At 40.1% G+C, this 20,601-nt stretch overlaps 1 protein-coding gene across 27 annotated transcripts in view; it reads left to right on the top strand.

The window, feature by feature from the left end:
* Positions 1–20,601, top strand: part of FGGY (FGGY carbohydrate kinase domain containing) — a 413,890-nt gene that overhangs the window by 271,041 nt on the left and 122,248 nt on the right. For 26 of the 27 annotated variants that reach the window (XM_077891975.1, XM_077891990.1, XM_077891976.1 and 23 more), the window contains one exon: positions 8,764–8,871. The exons of the other annotated variant lie outside the window; for it this stretch is intronic. In XM_077891975.1, coding sequence (XP_077748101.1) covers positions 8,764–8,871 — 108 coding nt within the window. The remainder of the gene's footprint in view (positions 1–8,763; positions 8,872–20,601) is intronic. 27 annotated transcript variants of the gene reach the window in all.

The raw sequence follows: 20,601 nt of genomic DNA on the forward strand, positions 1-20,601 counted from the left end.
GAAGGCCTCAAAGTTTTCTTGGCTATTCAGTCTCTTGCAAAGCAACTTTGGGTGTGTTTTAAGTGTATCTGAATGAGAAACATATGGATTACATTTCTATTGTGATCGCATATGGGTTTCAAAATGATGAAGAATAAGGAATTCGGGGTTTAAGGAGTCCAAAATACTTGGCAAAGAACTCAGGACATTGCAAGCAACATTTGGCTGTCTCCCTCCATCCCAAATCTGTGGACTGCTTGGTTGGGTGACAAACCCATTCAGTGCCCTCCTGCCGGCTCAAACTGCTAAGCCCCAAGAGATATCTGTGGACAGGTTTCATGTGTTCTTGTTTTGCTCAAACTGAAATAAAGGGATTGGATTTCTAGGAAGGGCATACTCTATCCTGGAGGACTCTTAACCTTTCCGAAACCTCCAGATAGAGGAGAGGAAAGTTTGGCAAGCCTGAGCTTTATTAACTATGTGCCACATTAACTCTGTGATTGAACACATGTTCTATTCTATTATTGCTCTGAATGTCTGTGACACTGTTATTAATTTTAGCCATTAGCCACATTGCATGACTTATTTATAAAGCATTTTATATGCATATTATATACTAAATACACATTACATATGATTTATAGGTACAGGTATATACACTTATACATACAACATATGACAGCCCACAGCATAGAAGTACAGAGGGTTAAGGAAGATGGAGGAAGTGCTCGCTTCAGCAGCACATATACTAGAACATTGGAAGATGGAGGAAGAAGCAACTTAGCCAGTCAGAGTTTAGAGAAGCTTCCCAGAGCAGATAATATTGAGCTAAATCCTATAAAAGGACATGGAAGAGTTAGTCAGGGTGAGGTCAGAAAGAATGCCTTTTAGACAGGGAGAGGAGAATTTATGAAGATGCAGAGATGAGAAAATGGCACACTTAGCTTCTAGGCTACAGTGGGGTAAAAATGATGGGGTATATGATGAGGAAATTGTACCATGTGTGTTAAGGCAAGACCCATAGATAAAAGCCAGGTCAGAAAGGTCTCATGTGTCATGGGGAACTTCTAAAGCATGTTAAGGGAATGATATAATTAGGTTTGTGTGTTAGAAGAATCATTGTTTTGGAGGTAAGGAAGTTGGATTCTCTGAGGAGGGTTTTGGGGGTACAGGAGGAGGGCAGTTTTTGAGACAGGGAAACCAGCTTAATTACTGTTGGAAGAGATAACAAAGGACTGGACTAGTGCAGTAGCAACAGGGAGAAATAAGCTTTGTTTAAAAAATAGAATTGGCAGGACATGGGACCTGTTATGGGGCAGAGGAGAAAGGTGACTGGGTCTTAAGGTTAAGAATGGTACTCTAGGGATCCCTGGGTGGCGCAGCGGTTTAGCGCCTGCCTTTGGCCCAGGGTGCGATCCTGGAGACCCGGGATCGAATCCCACGTCGGGCTCCCGGTGCATGGGGCCTGCTTCTCCCTCTGCCTGTGTCTCTGCCTTTCTCTCTCTCTCTGTGTGACTATGATAAATAAATAAAAATTTAAAAAAAAAATGGTACTCTAGTGGTTGGGTAAATAGGCAGACAGGGACCCCAGCACAGGACCAGCCCTGAGAGGAAGGATGGCAAGCTCTATTGTGGATACGATGATTAGACATCTAGGTCAGGTGCCCAATTTTGAACTCAAGAGCAAGGCCTGAGTTGGGGAGAAAAACTGGGGACTCAGCTGCATGAAAATCGCCTTTGCACACATGGACATGGATGAGGTGACCCCAGGAGAAGTGGTGAGTGAGACAGACACAGAGGAGTGAATCTAGGAGGGAAGAGGAAGGAGAGCCTCCCAAAGAAACAGAACTAAGGAGAGGTAGAGTCTAGACCTGAACTCAGGAGTTTGTACTCCAGATCTTTGCACTGTCCCCAAAAGGAGTAGAGTTAAACCATCTATCATTTCACATTTCTTGAGAGCCATGTTATGTCCTAAGATTTTTATCTACGTTATACCACTTAGGACTCACACAGAACTCTGTGGGAGGTGAGATTATCCCATTTATAGATGAGGAAATGGAGTTTCAGACAGATTCAAAGGCACATGGCTAATAAACAGCCTCTGGGACACCTGGGTGGTTCAGTGGTTGAGCATCTGCCTTGGACTCAGGGTGTGATCCCAGGGTCCGACACTGGGCTCCCTGTGGGAAGCCTGCTTCTCCCTCTGCCCATGTCTCTGCCTCTCTCTCTCTGTGTCTCTGATGAATAAATAAATAAATAATCTTTTAAAAAATAAAATAAAAAAATAAACAGCCCCCCTAACCAGAATTGAAACACAGATTTGTCTAACTTCAAGGTCTATGCTCACATTAGTAAACCATGTTCAGTCTTTGAGATAAGATGTGTCTACTCACTATTTCATAGAAAAGGCACACAACTCATTCCAATTTAATCTGAGAAGTGCAAAAAAATAGAGGTCAGTGCTAAGCGCCCCATTCAAAAACCGAATTCTCTATGCTCTTTTTTGTACTGTGTAGTGAGCTGGGAGTTGGCTGGAATGTGTATAAATGGTTTTTTTCTAGTAAGACGATAGCACAGTCCATTTGGAGGGAGAGATGAGCCACCACGGAAATACTCAGTCCCACACATGCCTGCGGCTACCCTCTAAAATTCCCAACCTGGCTGGAGGCACTCAAAACAAAACCTCCTGTTCCCTCCCAGGACCACTGGCGCCTGGAGCCTGCCTGCTGCCCCTGCCAGAGGTTTAGTCCAACCTCGGTATGATGGGGTGGGGGCAAAGCAGAACGGAAATTGCTGGAGTAGCTCCCTGCTCTGAGCCCAGTCATCTCTCCCAGCAAGAGGTGTGAGCAGGCGCTTGGGCTTTAGCACTGCAGGGCAGCTCAGCTGACAAGAGCATAGCCTTCGATGACATGGAGCCAGCTTGGGCATAGACATGAAAAGAGGCAGGAACAAATGGAGAGAGGCTTCTAATTCCTGCTCTACCATTTCGATCCTTGTGATCCGGGGTGGTTTGCTTACCCTCCTCCTGCCTTTGTCTTCAGCTATAAGATGGGCTGTGCCTGTTTGACTCCAGGTACTATCAGGGTAATTGCAAGTGTGAACACAAATATAAACTTACAAATCACTTAATACCAGAGTTACCCCCAGACCATCTTGCACTCCAGCTTCTACCAGATTGCCAACCTCAGGAGAATACGTGGCTCTGATGCCTGTCTTTCTGTATCTTTTCTTGTTTGAAGCGATAGTTTGAACTCAGTGTGTGTCTAATAAGTATTTGTTGAATAATGATATGTGAATGGCAGATGTTATGGATAGTAGCCATTAAATACAACCCATGAAGCTGACAGTCAAGAAAGGCCCCTGATAATCCTGGCCATGGTCACCGGGGTGGTGGGGCAAAGTTGGTGCTTAGAGAAGCCCCAAAAGATCACCCAGTGTGATCCCCTGAGCCACAGGGCAGAGCCTGTGTTAAAATTGCTTGCTGGAGAATTCTGATTGACCAGCTGAGGAAGAATGACTCAATTTCATGGGATTTTAGATAATCTCAAAGACCAAGGAGATACTAAATATTTTTGGCCAACCTATTTATTTTATAGATGAGGAAAATAAAATCTGCAGAGGGTAATAAGTTGGTATTTGTAGCTTGGACCTTGTTTGGATCTAAAGCTACTCCTCTTTTGTGTACTAGCTATCTGACCTCCTTCAATTTAGATTTCCTCATTTGTGGAGTAAGTATAATAATAGGACCTATCTCACTGGGCTGTCATGAGTATTAAATGATAGAATGTCTGTAAAGAGCCTAGGAGACTATTTGGCATGTTATAAGCCCTCAGTAACTGCTAGCAATTACTCTTTTATTGTTTCTTATTATTATCTTTATTTCTATATGATTATTTCTTACTGTCATTGCCTGACTTAGTTCCCGGAGACGTTTTTTTTTTTTTCCTTTTCAAAAGCTGTGGCTTTTTTAAAAATTAAATTTTTGATGAACAGTAGGGTATATTAGTACAAAAATATACCAATTCTTCAAACCTTATGACTTAAAAAAAAAAAGATTTTATTTGTTTATTCATGAGAGACAGAGAGAGAGAGACACAGGCAGAGGGAGAAGCAGGCTCCATGGAGGGAGCCCGATGTGGGACTCGATCCTGGGACTCCAGGATCACACCCTGGGCTGAAGGCAGATGCTCAACTGCTGAGCCACTGCATGCCCCATGACTTTCTATTTAAAGTAAAATTCAGAACTTTAAGCCCTCATGAAAACCAAACTGCTTGTACAGCTTCATGAGTGTGAGCCTTGCCTGCTCAATCATTTCTGCCTGGGCTACCCTCCTTTACGTAAGGGAACCCTTACATCTCCATCCAGGCCTAGCTCCCCTGTGGCCACCTCTGGAAAGTGCCTGCAGCTTCGATTTCTACCACACTCCTCCCTACTTTACTGTAATACTTAGCACGCTTTTTTGTAATTTCTAAATTTCCACCACTTGTCTGCCTGGTTATAGACAAGGAGCCCTTTGAGGATAGGGGCCATGCCTTACTAGTAATTATTATTGTTATTATTATTTAACTTTATTATTTTTATAGGCTGGCTGCTGATCTCAGTGCCTGGCATATGGTGTACAACCAAATGTTTTGTATCACTGCCGGTTTCTATAATTTTATTCCCTATCCCACATAAATAAAGAATATGGCACATGTGTACATAGTGTTTAGACCCTACCAAATTGAATACTCATGTGCCACCCAACCCATGAAAAGGAATATTATGGAAGAGAATATTTCCGGTACCTTTTAAGTATGAATGTTTAACAATACAATTCAACAAATGTTAGCTAGTTTCTTGTATTTTGCTTGCTGTTCTAGCTCTTTGAAGTAATTTTGAATCTTAATTTGGACATGCTCCATAAAATAGAGCATAATATCCTCCCATCTTTATACCATCTGAAAATATGATAAGCTTTACTTCTGTATCATTTTCTACTTCATGGGTAAGAATAGTGACTAAATCAGACCACGAGCAAATCTAGAGACCTTCTTACCTGGTCATAATTACTTCTGGCTGTGGTCATTCAGTCCTGTCACCTTCCTGTTCCATCACACGAGCTTCATTTCAAGGAGAACTCAAGTGTATTTGGTATTGAACATATATAGTAAGCTCTTTGTAGTTGACAGCTTATTCTATCTTCACCAAAGTCCTCCAACATTCATATTGACCCTCTTGTTTTTTAATTAGGGCAACTGAAGCCCAGAAAGATGAAGGATCGTGTAAGATCCCTTGGCTGGAATATGGCAGGGTGGAATAGAATCAAGATAGGTCTTTGACTCAACCCATGCTCTCTTCCTCTGCTCTTCACAAGCCTTTTAGGGAAAATTTATCAAAAGCTTTTTAGAAATGCAGATTCCCTAACTTGTCATCAAGGCCAACAGGTGTGTTCCATTTGAGTGAGTCTATGTTAGTTGTGATGGCCCTTGCTTTCTACCCTTGAGAGGCAAAGAAAGATTCAAAGAAGCGATGGTAGCCTGAAAATAAGACCATGCTTTGGCAGAGACAAATATAGAACCTGCAGAGTGTGGTGCCTGGCTGCTTTGCATTTTTATAACCTTGGACATGGAATTAAACTCTCTCTGCTTTAGTTTACCCATCTATACAGTAGGAATAGTGATGGAATCTTCCCTCAGGGTTTTTATGAGAGTTAAGTGGTTTAATTCTTATCATATGCTTAGAATAAGGCCTTTAATAAGTACCCAGTCAATTTTGGCTGTTGTGATTGCCAGCAGGACCACTATTACTAGGAAATCAATGTTCTGTACAGACAATTATTACCAGTGGAGTAAAATGAACTCCCTTTTTTGGGAACAGAGCAACCTCCAGGCCAAGATAGCCATCAGGATGGGAAAGGGCTTTCACAAAAATATCCTTAAATATTTAGGTTTATTGCAAAGGATTAAAGCACACAGAAATATACAAATGTGCTTCTCTTTCTCTCTCTCTCTCTCAAAACAAACTATTACTTGTTTTCTCCAAGAACATAGAGTTTAGAAGTGATTGGAAATGCTGTGGGAAACATATTTCTGTGTGTTGGTTTCCTTGCTTTACTCAGATGTCTGATGAGAAGCATGTGCCATTTCAAAAGAGTGAGCACAAACAGCTCAAAATTTTCTCCCTGGACAGAGCGAGGCAAAGCCATCACTTGACATTTCTGAGCAGCAGACCCTCATCTTCCAGTGAAGCTCTCCTGCAGCTGACTCAGTAACAAGCTTAAATAAATTGTGACATGGGGTGGGGGGTGATATATAATCTTCCAAACAAATTTATGTATACAAGTGAGAAATAAAATATGCCATACGATTGGAGGCCAACATCTGCTTGGGTTCAAATCCCACCTTGAACAGTGACTGTGTAACCGTGGACAGCTTATACAGCATCTTCTCTGAGACTAATCTATCAAATGGGGCTAATAGTGCTAGAAGAGGAAGGGTGCAGGACATGACAAGAGATGATTTGACTTCGGTGGTTATCCATCCACCTGTTCAAACACTGGTTTCTAAGTGGTTGTGAACATGAGCTGTCTTATTCACCCCAAAGACACTGTGGGATGAGTAATGCCTAGGCCCAGCATGTGAGAAATTTTCATGGGCAAAGACAAAGTGACAAAAACAAAGACCATTTAGTGTGTGCTCCTTTTGGCTGGAACAGTCTCCATATCCTATACACATACACAAACATACACATACACATGCTCATACATATACTCACACACCCTCATAACTTCTGTGTATGATTTACATCTTAATTCAAATATTGCTTTCTGAAAAAAGCCTTCTGTGACCCCTAGACTAGATTAGGTACCTCACTTACTTGCTCTTACAGTACCCTTTGATTTTCATCCATTTGCCACAATTTATAATTACACATTCGTGTGATGATCTGATTAATATATATCTGAGAGTGCCCCATGATTTGTCCCATTTGCCTAGGATGAAAGGGTTTTCTAGGACACAAGACCTTTAGTGCTAAGCCTAGGAGATTCCTGGCCAAACTTGAATGATCACTCTCATCTGTCCCCGTCTCAAGATAGAATGCTTCATGAGGGCAGGGCCTAGGCTGTTTTGTTTGACATTCATTACCAATGCTTGGTGCAGATGGGATCACAGTGAGGATTCAGGAAACATCTGCTGAGCCAATAAGGAAGTGAGTGGATATGTCAATGTAAGCCGAACTGTCTTTTCTTGCAAAAATCTTTCTTTTTTCCCTGACATTCTTCCTATTTTAGGTGCTAAGTGTCCCTTTTCATAAATTATCTTTATTTCACGGAATTTAAAGTTAACAGGGTTGTGTTGTTCCCATGTCTTCACTTCCTTTCTGTTTGAGGGTTGGAAATCCTACTGATTTTAGGACTCGCTGGTTTAGTGAAAAGGGAACTGGAATATGCAGGTCAAGACATTTAAAGAAAGTTTGTTCCTGTGCTAAAATGCTGGACTATAAATTTCATGAGGGCAGAAATCATGAATATTCAGTTCATTTCTATATCCCTGGGATGTGACATAGTACCAAGCATATGATAAGGGCTGAATAAATATTTGTAGAACAAATGAATGAATAGGTTTGCTGCCTGTCCAGAAGGTATGTGGGAGTAGACCTGATATGCCTCACTCACTTTTCCTCCCTACTCCCCACCTTTAACTACGCATCTCCACAATCTGAAATATGGTTTTGTTCAAGCCATTCCCTTGACTTAGCATGCCTGGCTCAATCCTACATCTAAGCGATGTTGTGTTCTCTGAGACCATTCATGCCTTACCCCCTCTGCCCCTCCATAACATTTTGTGTTGTGTCTTTACCATCCTGTGTACCATACTGTATGCTATTTGTCTATTTACTTGTAGAGCTCCCCTCTAGGTGGGTAGCTTCTTGAAGACAGAAACTCTGATTCATCTCTGTATCCTCAGCTCCCAAGAGAGGGAGATGGCATGCTATTAGTTGACTAGTAAGTCTAGAAGGAAGGGAATGTACCAGTTATCTGTTACCACAGAAATGTTAGGTGATAAACACACAATCTTAGAGTTGTAAACAAAAATACACATCTTGTTGTATGTCACTAAGATTGTCACCAGTTGTCTGGGTGATTCTGGTGATCAGGGTTTGTTAGTGCTGGTTGATTAGGATGATTTGCTGATCTTGTTTGGGTTATCTCTTGTATGTGAGATGTCACTTGCTATATTGGGGCAGACTCAGCTCTGTTGCTTATTCTTCCATCCAGCAGGCTACTCTCAGCTCTTCTGGCAAAGGTAGAGAACCAAGAAGAATAGAAGCACACAGTCCTCTTGAGGCCTAAGCCTGGAAAATTGGCATGGTGTCACTTCCATCTCATTCTCTTAGCCAAAACAAGTCACCAGGCTGACTCAAACTCAAGGGGTGGGGACTCCACCTGTTAATGAGAGGAGCTGCAAAGTCATATTGCAAAGGGGTTGGATACATGGAGGATAGAGAATGGGCACCATTTTTGCAGTGAGTCTGCTACAGAGAGGGAGCCAGCAAAGAAATGTCTCATCAGTTTCTTTCAAAAAGACCTCTTTTACTACCCTAACATCTGAATGACTTTATCAGCAAGGCCTCTAAAGATGAAGCCATGCCTTTCCTTTGGAAGGAATGACTCTCTTACCAAAGAAGATATTTGATGAGAAATTGAATTTCATGGTCATAGAAACATCGGATGGGAGGAGGGTAAGGCTTCTAGTCCTGAGCATCAGTTATTTTCATCTACTTTGCCTTTTTCTTTTCAGATCAGCAAAGACCCAATCTTTGTACCAGGGGTCTGGGGCCCTTATTTCTCAGCCATGATCCCTGGGTTCTGGCTGAATGAAGGTGGTCAGAGTGTTACTGGAAAATTGGTAAGTTGACACTTTCTCAACTTGGGTTTAAATGTTTTCTAGCCCTGACCAGCCCATTTTGTCACACTATCCATATACCCAGTATCTGGAAGATTTGCAGGCTCCTAAAATCAGAAGAATTAGCTTTCTCTTAGTGTACAGCCTAACATATGGTGCATAGGCAGCATGCATTTGCCAAAGGAAATTGGTCCAGGCAATGATGACTAACCCATCTTGTCACCTATCTTTCACACAAAAATCCTTTTTTTTTTTTTTCATGGCAGTGAAAGTGATATTCTACATTGTAAAAAAAGACCATGTAACTCACCAGCTGAAATTCTTCAGTAGTTCTCCATACCCCTGGAGATAGATAGTTTTATGGACACATCATACCTTTCGTGGCTCTTCCCCTCCAGTCCCATTCATGTACTTGCCACTAAGACTAGATTACCCTGCCCACAACTTCCTCATGGCTTATGTTATTCTACTCTTCTGCGCCTTTGGATGTGTTTTTTTCCCTGCTCAGTGTGTTACCACTTGGATAATTTTATTTGTCCTTTAAGATGCAACTCTACTTAAAGTATTCTATTATTCTTAATTGTTTACTAATCTGTCATTTCCAGAAATCTATGAGCTCCTTAAAAGCAAGAGCCATATCATACTTTTTCTTGCTTCTAGCTCAGTGCCTGAAAGCATTGTTCTTTGCTTCCATCTCAGTTCATAGAAGGTGCTTGATAAAAATTTGATTAATGAGTCAGTCCAAGAAAGACAATTATCATATGGCGGAATATACATATCACTCCTATGTGGAATATAAGAAACAGCACAGAAGGTCATAGGGGTAGGGAGGGAAAACTGAATGGGAAGAAATCAGAGAGGGAGACAAACCATGAGAGACTCTTAACTCTGGGAAACAAACTGAGGGCTGCTGGAAGGAAGGTGAAGGGGAATAGGGTAACTGGCTGAAGGGCATTAAAGAGGGCACCTGATGTGATGAGCACTGGGTTTTGAGTATTATATGGAACTGATAAATTACTGAACTCTACACTTGAAATTAATGATGTACTACTATATATGTTGGCTAATTGAATTTTTAAAAAATTGTTGAATCCATGAGGTTTTCTAATAGGAAAGATACAAGACCCATAAAAGTGAGATGAATACTATACCAGAGGGACAAGGCATGGAGTTGGCATAAAGCTAGGTTAAAAAACTCTTTGCAGAGTTTATGCTGAGTTCCTGCATCTTCTGGTGTAGGAACAAAAATATGGGAGTGAGAAATAACAGGCATATTTGAGATAATTGCACATAGTCCAAAGTTTCAGCTGTGGCATAAACTTTTCTTAGAAGAATGGCTTATAATAAAAGTTAGCGCTGGGGATCCCTGGGTGTCTCAGTGGTTTAGCGCCTGCCTTTGGCCCAGGGCATGATCCTGGAGTCCCGGGATCGAGTCCCACATCAGGTTCCTTGTATGGAGCCTGCTTCTCCCTCTGCCTGTGTCTCTGCCTCTCTCTCTCTCTCTCTCTCTCTCTGTCTGTCTTTCATGAATGAATAAATAAAATCTTTAAAAAAAAAGGTTAGAGCTGAGGGGGAACCACATCCTAAGTCCCTGTGGAACATCCTAAGGAACTGATCTTTGGTAGCCCAAGGGGAAGCAGTGAAAGGTTGGAAGAATGGATGCACATGTTCAGATCTCAGTGGTAAAACTCTGGGAACACCTGGGTGGCTCAGTGGTTGAGCGTCTGCCTTTGGCTCAGGGCGTGATCCCGGGGTCCTGGGATTGAGTCCCACATCAGGCTCCCTGCAGGGAGCCTGCTTCTCCTTTTGCATATGTCTCTGTTTCTCACATGAATAAGTAAATAACATCTTTAAAAAAAAAAAAAAAAGTACAAACTCTGGCTAGCAGCCATAAGGAAGAAGGCTGGAGAGCACATGGCTGAAGGTGGGGAGACCAATTGTAGTAGGTTAGTCCACAGACAGAAAGCCATATGGGCTTGAATGAGGACAGTGGCAATGATGACTGAGAACTGAGGTCAGGAGATCAGCAAGCCTTGGAGGGATTACATGTGGAAGGCAAAGGAAAATGAGACCTAGGCTCAGTTAGCCAATCTCATATTTGCTGGGTTACACTGAGATCGTCTGTTTATGGTCTCAGTCTTGTACCAATTGTTCTAAATGTTCAACCAAATTATAAGTGATCAGGTCCAAAGCTGGCTATGGATGCAAATCATCATTGTTTCCATTTCTTAGTACATTGCTATTTTATACTTAGCTGCCTCATACTCTCTTTCAAAGCCGGTGGAAACATAGGTGGATGACTGGATTTGAAGCGCATGTTCTGTGTGCTTGCTCTAGTGCCAGGCTACAGACATAAATTAATGAATGAGACTTCCCTCAGACCTTGGCTTTGAGGAGCTCATTGTCTAGTAGGGAAGCTCAGTGTCTATAAAATAAAGATATCTGATTGGTCTTAATAACCCATTGCTAGAGAAGTTGAGATATTGACATTGCTGTATGAAGGTGCCAGGGGACTCGGGCTTCATACTCTCCTATTTAAATGAGTGTCATATGTTTACACAACTTTTAACTTAAATATCCATTCCCTTTCTGTGACACATGGAAAACCCATTACTGAAATATAGCCTGTTTCAACCCTGCAGCATAGTCTGATCACCCTTCTCAGACCCAGAACTCATAGATGAAACAATCCAGAGGCTTTTTTCTTTTTTTTTTTTTTAAACAAGGATAATGATCCAGTAAACCAACTCTTTGTGCATGATGCATTGTCCATGAAGCTGTCTATCAACAGGTTTTCAGAGACTTAATATGCAAATTGAACATCTGTGTCAGTCTGGAAATACTTTCTGCAGTATTTGGCTCAAAGTTTGCTCTGTTGCTATGGATATAAGCCATCTTTGCCCAAACATTATGACATATCTCTGTGGATAAGAATTGGTTATGCCTGTTTCATGAGCCTGAATTTAAATAAAAATGTGACCTCTATCTGGCCATTAATAAAATCTTCCTAATAGTCTACTATGACTTTTGACAGGAGTTATGGGAATCATTGGCCTAGTTAGTTGCTTTTGCCCCATCACCAACCAAGCTTCACTTGGAGTTACACTTTGGACAACTCTACTTAATAGTTTCATTGGCCATACAAGTGGGGCATGATTGACCTGTGGGTTATGGAGAGCAAAATCTTGGGAAATCCAGAAGCTAGCATGATGGGGCAAAATCTAAATCAAGAACAGAACAGATTACCCAGTAGAGCCACAGTCTAGTCCAAAGAAGGCAAGCAAAGAGACAGAAACAGCCTATAGAATAAAGAGATGAAATAAGAATAATAGTGATTAAAATAGTAATAAAAATCCTACTTTATTGAGAATATTTTTCTGTGGAAAGGATTTATATACATAATCTTGTTAATCCTTGAATGGGATTCATAATAACCACAATGCCTAATATTTATTTCGAAGGCTTATTTCCCAGTCTCAATGCCAAGAGCTTTGCATATACTATCTCATTTAATTCTCTTTTCAAAATCCCTGTGAAATAGGTACAGTTGTACCCATATTTGATAGATGAAGAATGCATACTCAGAGTAGCAGGCCCAGCCCAGAGAGATTCCTGATGCACCACCAGTGGCCTTTTTATGTGGTTCCCTTGCCGTTTGCCATTCCTTTCCATTTACTTATCCTCATGTAGTCTGTTGTGAAATTCTGATCTCTGGTTTTACAACACATTGTTTTCACATAGGATACGGTAAGAGGAAGTTATATGTTTTATGTTGTTTCAAATATACATCTCTGATATGCTGTGTCTGCAAGTGTCTGCTCCATTATTACATTGTCCACAGTAGATTCTAAACACACAGCCACAAACATACCATCTGAAGCAGAAGAGAAAGGAGAAGAGGGAAAGGAAGGAGGAGCAAAAAGGGAAGAAAAAAAAGAAAAAATTACCTAAACTCTAGATTTGGAAGGAAAAAAAAAAAAAAAGCTATTTTGTCTCAATTTTACAATTTAAAAAAAAAAAAGATCTTCCATCCCAAAGCAAATCCTTCATTCCAAGTATGTGAATAGCTTGGTACTGAGGAAAAAAAAAAAATCTCCATCTGGTTAACTTCAGGATGAAGGGGGAAAAAAAAACAGAATAGACTCTTTTCTGGCTCTGGACCTCTTGCAGTTTCATTTGACTAAGATTTGGATTCATTTTTCACTCGTTTCAAGCTTGTGCTACTGACACTTATTTCCTTTTAGAAGGGCACATGCCTCCATCCAGTGGATGATTGATTTTAGTTGCATCAATTGGGCACCCAGCAGGGATTGCCTCGTGCTTGTCAATACTCTCTCCAGAATAGCTGTGCAGAAAACCTTGCTTTTTGCCCAGACCTTTTCCATAGAACACCAGCCCATGCAGTCACTGCATCCAGATGCTGAAGCTGATTTCCAGCTGGACTTTGGCCATCCCTCTCTGCAAGCACTCTTGTCTGTCTTAACTTGGAGTCATTTTCATTGGGGGAGGTGTAGAGTAAGGGAGGCTTAGTCAAATTCCTAAGCTGCCTCTGTGGTGGCTTTGACTTTCTGGAATAATTGGGCTTGGGTGGGGGTTACCTTTGATTTTTTTTTTTTTTTTTAAGATTTTATGTATTTATCTGACAGAGAGCACAAGCAGGGGGTAGTGGCAGAGGGAGAAGGAGAAGCAGGCTTCCCATGGAGCAGGGAGCCCGGATGTGAGGCTCAATCTCAGGACCTCAGGATCATGACCCGAGCCGAAGGCAAACACTTAACTGACTGAGGCACCCAGGTGCCCTACTTTTGAATTGTTTGAACCCAGAATTTAAATATATGAACTTGAGCCCCAGTGTCACAAAGTAGCAAGATGCTGTGTGCTCAGAATTTTAGCATTTGTGCATTGTGAGGCCTCTTTCCCCTTCCATCCCCACTGCCACTCAGCCTGGGGCTAGAGCCTCAAGAGGTCCATCAGTCCTCCATGAGTAGGGTATGAAGAATTTGCACTCTACACAGTGCTGTGCATGGAGGGAGGTGGTGATTTCACTCCTTTATTCATTCATTCTTTCCTCATGTTACAGTGATCACTCTGGGCCAGGCAAGAATATAGTCACGTGACTCCTGTCCTCTAATAGCTTATCCTCTACTTGGAAGGTGGGATACAAGCCTGATAATTTTAAGTCAGTGTGGCATTTGATGTAGGTTGCCCCACCCCTGCCGCCTACTAAGAGTATCTACAATGGGACACTTTCAGGCCCTTTATTAAGATTTAGCATTCTCTCTAATCTGCACAGCATGTCTGTGTGGTCAGTGTTGTTCTGTTCATTTTACTAGTGAATAGATAGGTTCAGAACAATAAGCTAACTTGATCAAGATCTTAATAGTTGCAAGTGAGAAAGCTTGCGTTCAAACCCAAGTCAGCTACCAGAAGACCCAGAACTCTCCATAACTCTGGACCTGACTTCTGTGGAGGTACATTTTTTTTTTAGTTTTTCTTACACTCGTCTTGTACAGAGAAGCAATTATTGTGAGTTGGTGTGACTTTCTTTTCGAGGACATCGAAGCAAAGCCAGTTGGCAGGCTTCGTAAGGCCATGAGAGAAAAAAAAAAAAGCATGTGTATCAGTATTGACAGAACCTATGTATGGACTTGGGTGTGTCCCCCGCATTTCACATTGACTAATTGGAATGACTTCATGGATATAGAGACCAACTCTGCATTAAACAAATGCTTCTGTGTTCTCTCCTACCCAGGCTTTCACTGTATTTTTTGTGTACCCATCTGGATTCCTGCACAGCTCCCTAATTACCTTCTTCCTTCTAATCTTCTAATCCTTCCCTCTCTAACCCGTGTCTTCATTTGGCCACTGTAACAAAGTACTGCAGACGGGTTGATGTATGTACAATAGAAAGTTACTTCTCAAAAACAAACAAACAAACAAAAAATAAATAAAGTTACTTCTCACAACTCTAGAGGCTGGAAGTCCAAAATCAAGGCAGCAGCATGGTTGGTTTCTGGTGAGGATCCCCTTTTAGGTTGCAGAGGACTGACTTTTCCTTGTATCTTCACATGGTGGGAGGGGAGAACTCTGGTCTCTTCAAACCCTTATAATGGTGTTAATCCCATTTGTTAGGGCTCCACCCTCATGCTTCATCATCTCTCCAAAGCCCCACTTCCCAATACATTCATGACACTGGTGGTTAGGATTTTAACATATGATTTTGAAGGAACACAAATATTCCACAACATCCTCTTTAAGAATTGTGACAAAAGCACATAGATGTGACCCTGTCACTCTTGATACCTCTCCAGTTATCTGTAGAATAAAGTCTAAACTCTTTAGAGTGATGTTTATTTAAACAATCAGTATTTATTGAGTCACCTACGTTCATGGTACTGTTCTGACTGAGAAATAGGCAAGGAATAAAGCAGCTTCTACTGCACCCCACTCCAAAAATCTGCTCCCTGTCAAGCTTACATTCTACAAAATAAATAATAAGAAAAAGTAGTACACTTTATTTTATGGTATAAGTTGTTAAAAATAAAAGAGGAAGTAGGAATATGGTTTCAGGTGAGCAGTTTGAAATTTTAAATAAGGTGGTCAGAGTAGGCCTTTTTGATGTCACATGCAAACATAACAACAAGGAAGGGAAGGAAGTTATTAGCCTTTTGGAAACCTAGGGGAAGAACATACCAGGCCAAAGGAAAAACCAGTGCAAAGGTCCTGAGGGAGGATTGCCTGCCTGCGGTATTACAGGAATAGCAAAGATGCCACAAAGATGGAGCAGAGGGAACCAAAATGAGAGTTGTAGGGAATAAGTTCACGAGGTAATTTGGGGCTATATTATTGGTCACTGTTAGAATTTTGGCTTTTACTCTGAGTGCAATGGAAAGCCACTGGAGAATAATGAGCACATGACACATACGAGGTAGTTTTCAAAAGATCACTCAGACTGCTGCCTGCTATGGTGGGAATAAACTGTGGAGTAAGGGTGGTGGAGACAGAAGCAGGGATGCCAGAAAGAGGCTACTGTGTAGAGCCAAGACGTGAGGATGGTGGCGTTGGAGTTGGTAAAAAATGATTGTATTTGAGGATATATTTTGAAGGTAGAGCTGATGGATTGGATATGAAGTGTACAGAAGAGAGAGGGGTCAAGGTTTTTAAAGGATAGCATTGCTATCAATGGAAAGAAGATGGATTCAATATCAGGGAGGCAGGGGGAAGAAGGATTCCAGAATTCGTTTTCTGACTCTAGTAACTTATATTTTCTGTGTTGATCCTGAATTATTTGTCTTCATCTGAGTAAAGACCACCATCATTTATATTTTTATTGAAGCCAGAAAATTTGGATTAATTCCTCACTCCTCCTTTCCTTCTCTGCCCACATCCAGTCAGAAAGTCCTATGGATTCTAACTCCAAAATGTATATCATCTCTCCATCTGTTTTTTTCTTTTTTCAACCTTACTCTCAACACCATCAGTCAGAGCACCATTATCTCTGTCCCACTCTATGTAAAGTGCATATTTTATGCACAGTATATAGTTGGGTCTTGCTTTTCTGCAGTCTTGTAATCTTTGATATTTAGAGTGTTAAAACTATCCAAAATTCAATGCAAAGATGAATATTGTTGGATTTAGGTCTTCCATTTTGCTCTTTGTTTTCTCCAGTGGTTCTGTTTTTTGTTTCTCTGTCTCTCCTTTTCTTCCATCTTTTTGGATTATTGAAATATCTTGCAGCTTTCAGAATTCCATTTTAATCTTCCTATTTGCTTTTTAGGCATGATTTTTTAAATTTCTTTTTTAAATGATTTCTTTAGAAATTACATACAATAAACGTCCTAAACTTTTCAGTCTATTTAGACTGTATACTGTATAATTTCATGTAAAATATAAAAAGCATTCAACTCTATAGTTCCATTTGCCACCCGCCAACTCTCTATGCTGTGGTTGTAGTATGTGTGATAGCTACATAGGCTCTATGTCCAACAATATAGTTTTTGCTATGTTGTTTGCTTTAAATAATGTATTAATCTACCCAGCGTGCCATAACAAAATACCATCACCTGGGTGGCTTAAACAATAAACAGTCATTTTCTTACAGTTTGGAGGCTAGAATTCCATGATCAAAGTGCTAGAAAGTTCAATTTCTCATGAGAGCTCTCTTGCCGGCTTGTAGACAGCAGCCTTCCCACCATGATTTCACGTGGTCTTTTCCAGGCGCATGCATGTAGTGAGAGGGCTTTGGAGATCCTTGCTCTTCTTATAAGGACAGCAATTCTACTGGATTCGGGGCCCACCCTTATGACCTTGTATGACCTTACGTACTTCCATCAAGTCCCCATTTCCAAATACAGTCACACATGGAGGGTTTGGGCTTCTCATCTGAATTTTGAGAGGTGATGCAGTTCCATCCATAACAATCATATGTATTTCAAAGAATTCTCAGAACCAAACATTATCTTTTGTATTTACCTGCATAATCAGCATTTCCCTTTTTTTAAATTTCTTTCTGAAAATTTAAAAATCTGTCTGGTATTTCCCTTCAGCCTGATGAGTTTCCTTTAACATTTATTCATCTCTTATAGCTGTACTGGCAACAAAAAAAAAAAAAAAGAAAAAAATTCTCTTATTTTTTTTTTAATGAATTTATTTTACCTTCTATCTTGAAAGAAATTTTTGCTCAATATAGAATTCTTGGTTGGCAGGTTTGTTTGTTTGTTTGTTTTCCTTCAGCACTTAAAGATGTTACTGTATTGTATCCTGGCACCATCATATGTATTATTTTTCCCATGTCTACAAGCATATTATTTTTCTTCTGCTACTTTCTTTATTTTCTCTTAATCTTTGATTTTTATTATGGTATCCCACATGTGGTGTTCTTTGGATTTAGCCTTCTTTTCCCAGGTTTAATAAACTTCATAAATTTGTGAATTTCTGTCTTTCACCAAGTTTGGGAAATTGTCAGTATTTACTTATTTAAATATAAGTAAATATTGCAGCCACATACCATCATAGCAGTATAAACAGCAACACAAGGTTAATATACCTATTAGACAAAAGAAAGTGCTTAGAAGTATGGTTTCCCAGTGACCCAGGAAAAGATGCTTTCCACAGACACAGCATTTGGAGTGATTGTAAACTTCAGCATAGGTGGTGGCCCATGCAGGAATACATTTCCTAATGTAGTAGTAAGAAACATCAGCAATGTGAAGCTAGGAGCAATAAGACAAATGTTTTACAGGCAGTAGATATGGAAGATCTTCATGTATCAAATACAGTAGAGGTTTGGTCCTGATGAGCCAGTACCGCCCCTGGCGTAGGTACTTTCCTTGGGGGATGATGCCATATATTTGCCCCTTAATATCATCGGAGGGTGTCTATATTATATATGGGTATCCTCGTTGGCACCCATACTAACAGCCCTACCTCAGTTACCAAGGCCCCATCTGCTCTTATTCCTCCTACAGTGACTCAAAAGTGCATATATTTGAGAACCTTGGCTATTGTCCCACAGGCCTATGAGGGACTTTTTTTTCCAGTCTGTCTCTCTGCCTCTCCCACCTCTCTCTCTGTCTTCTTCCCTCTCCCTGTGTCAGTTGCCCCCTCCATCCCTCTCCTCCTTTCTCTCTCACAATTAGATACACTCTAATAGTCTGTTTTCAAGTTCATTGACTCTTTTGTCTATGATCTCTTGGCTGTGAGGCCTATCCACTAAATATTTCAGAGATTACATTTTCAAAGACGAGAATTTCCATTTTTCATAGTTTTGTTTCTTATCCATTTGATTATGAGAATATTACCCTTCATATCCTAAAGCATTATTAAACTACTGAATTCATTTTTAAAATTTATTTTTTATTTAAATGTTTATTTATTAAGGTGAGCCATGATATTTATACAGTATTTATTGAATTTCAACAATGTCAATACCTACCAGTGCTCAGATCAAGCAACAGTTTTGTAGTGCTCTTCTCACCTCCCCTCCTTTTTAGGATATATGGTGAATTTTTTGTTTGTGTTGATTTTATTTTTTTATATTCAGTAAAATTAGCATACAGTGTTATATTAGTTTCAGGTATACAATACACTGATTCAACACGTCTATATATTACTCAGTGCTCATCATGACGGTGTACCGTTAATCCCCTTCACCTGTCTCACCCATCCCCCCACCCACCTACCATCCCTCTGGTAACCATCAGTTTGTTCTGTTTTTTGTTTGTCTCTCTTTTTTTTTTGTATATTTGTTTTGTTTATTAAATTCCATATATAAGCAAAGTCATATAATATTGTCTTCCTCTGACATTTTACTTAGCAATATACCCTCTAGCTCTATCCATGTTGTTGCAAATGACAGGATTTCATTCTTTCTTATGGCTGAGAAATATTCCATTATGTGTGTGTGTGTGTGTGTGTGTGTGTGTGTGTGTATACACATACATATATATACATATACATATATATCACATATATATATACATATACACACACACCACTTCTTTATCTGTTCATTTATCAGTGGAAACTTGGGTTGCTTCCATATCTTGGCTATTGTAAATAATGTTGCAATAAGCATAAGGGTGCATATGTCTTTTCAAATTGGTGTTTTTGTATTCTTCGGGTAAATACACAACAGTAGAATTGCTAGATCATATGGTAATTCTATTTTGTATTCTTTGAGGAACCTCCCTGCTGTTTTCCATAGTGGCTGTACCAATTTACATTTCCACCAACCGTGCATGGAGGTTCCTTTTCTGCACTTCCTTACCAATACTTGTTATTTCTTGTGTTTTTTATTTTAGCCATTCTAACAGTTTGTGAGGTGATTATCTCATTGTGGTTTTGATTTGCATTTCCCTGATGATGAGTGATGTTGAGCACCTTCCCATGTGTCGTGAGCCACCTGTATGTCTTCTTCGGAGAAATGTCTGTTTAGGTCTTCTGCCCATTTTTAGTTGGATTATTTAGGTTTTTTGGTGTTGAGATGTATATATTCTTTATTTTCTTTTAAATACAGTATAGTTAACATAGTATCCTATTAGTTTCAGATATACAATATAGTGATTCAGTAATTCCATATATTCCTTAGTGCTCAGCAAGATAAATGTACTCTCAAACCCCTTCACCTATTTATGTAAGTTCTTCATATATTTTGGATATTAATCCTTTATCAGATATGTCTTTTGCAAATATCTTCTCCTGTTCAGTGATTGTCTTTCAGTTTTATTGATTGCTTCTTCTGCTGTACAATAACTTTTTATTTTGATGTAGTCCCAATAGTTTATTTTTGCTTTTGTTTCCCTTGGACAGGAGACAAATCTAGACAAAACTACTGAATTCTTGCCATCTAATTCCAGCATCTGTGTCATCTCAGGATCATTGGCCATTAAATGGCTTTTCTCTTAATTATGGATTACATTTTCCTTCTCTCTATATAGCTAGCAATTTTGGATCATATTTTGAATATTATGATTGATAAATTATAGAGACACTGGGTTATTCTTATTCCTCTGAAGAGTATTTTTTTAACAGGTAGTTTATTTGGTTGAACTCAGACTCTCAAGTTTTGTCTTTCCTGTGATGAGCACCTACTGAAATCTCTGTGGAGTTCTTTCAGCTTTAGCTGGGCTGCTTATAATGTAACTCAGAGATCATCCAGAGGTTGGGGTAGCATTTATATGAAGTCTTAAGCTGCCTTTCTATGGCTACTGGATCTCCTGTGTTACTATGGCTAGA

The sequence above is a fragment of the Canis aureus genome, chromosome 3, assembly GCF_053574225.1.
Source record: "Canis aureus isolate CA01 chromosome 3, VMU_Caureus_v.1.0, whole genome shotgun sequence".
NCBI classification, from domain to species: Eukaryota; Metazoa; Chordata; class Mammalia; order Carnivora; family Canidae; genus Canis; species Canis aureus.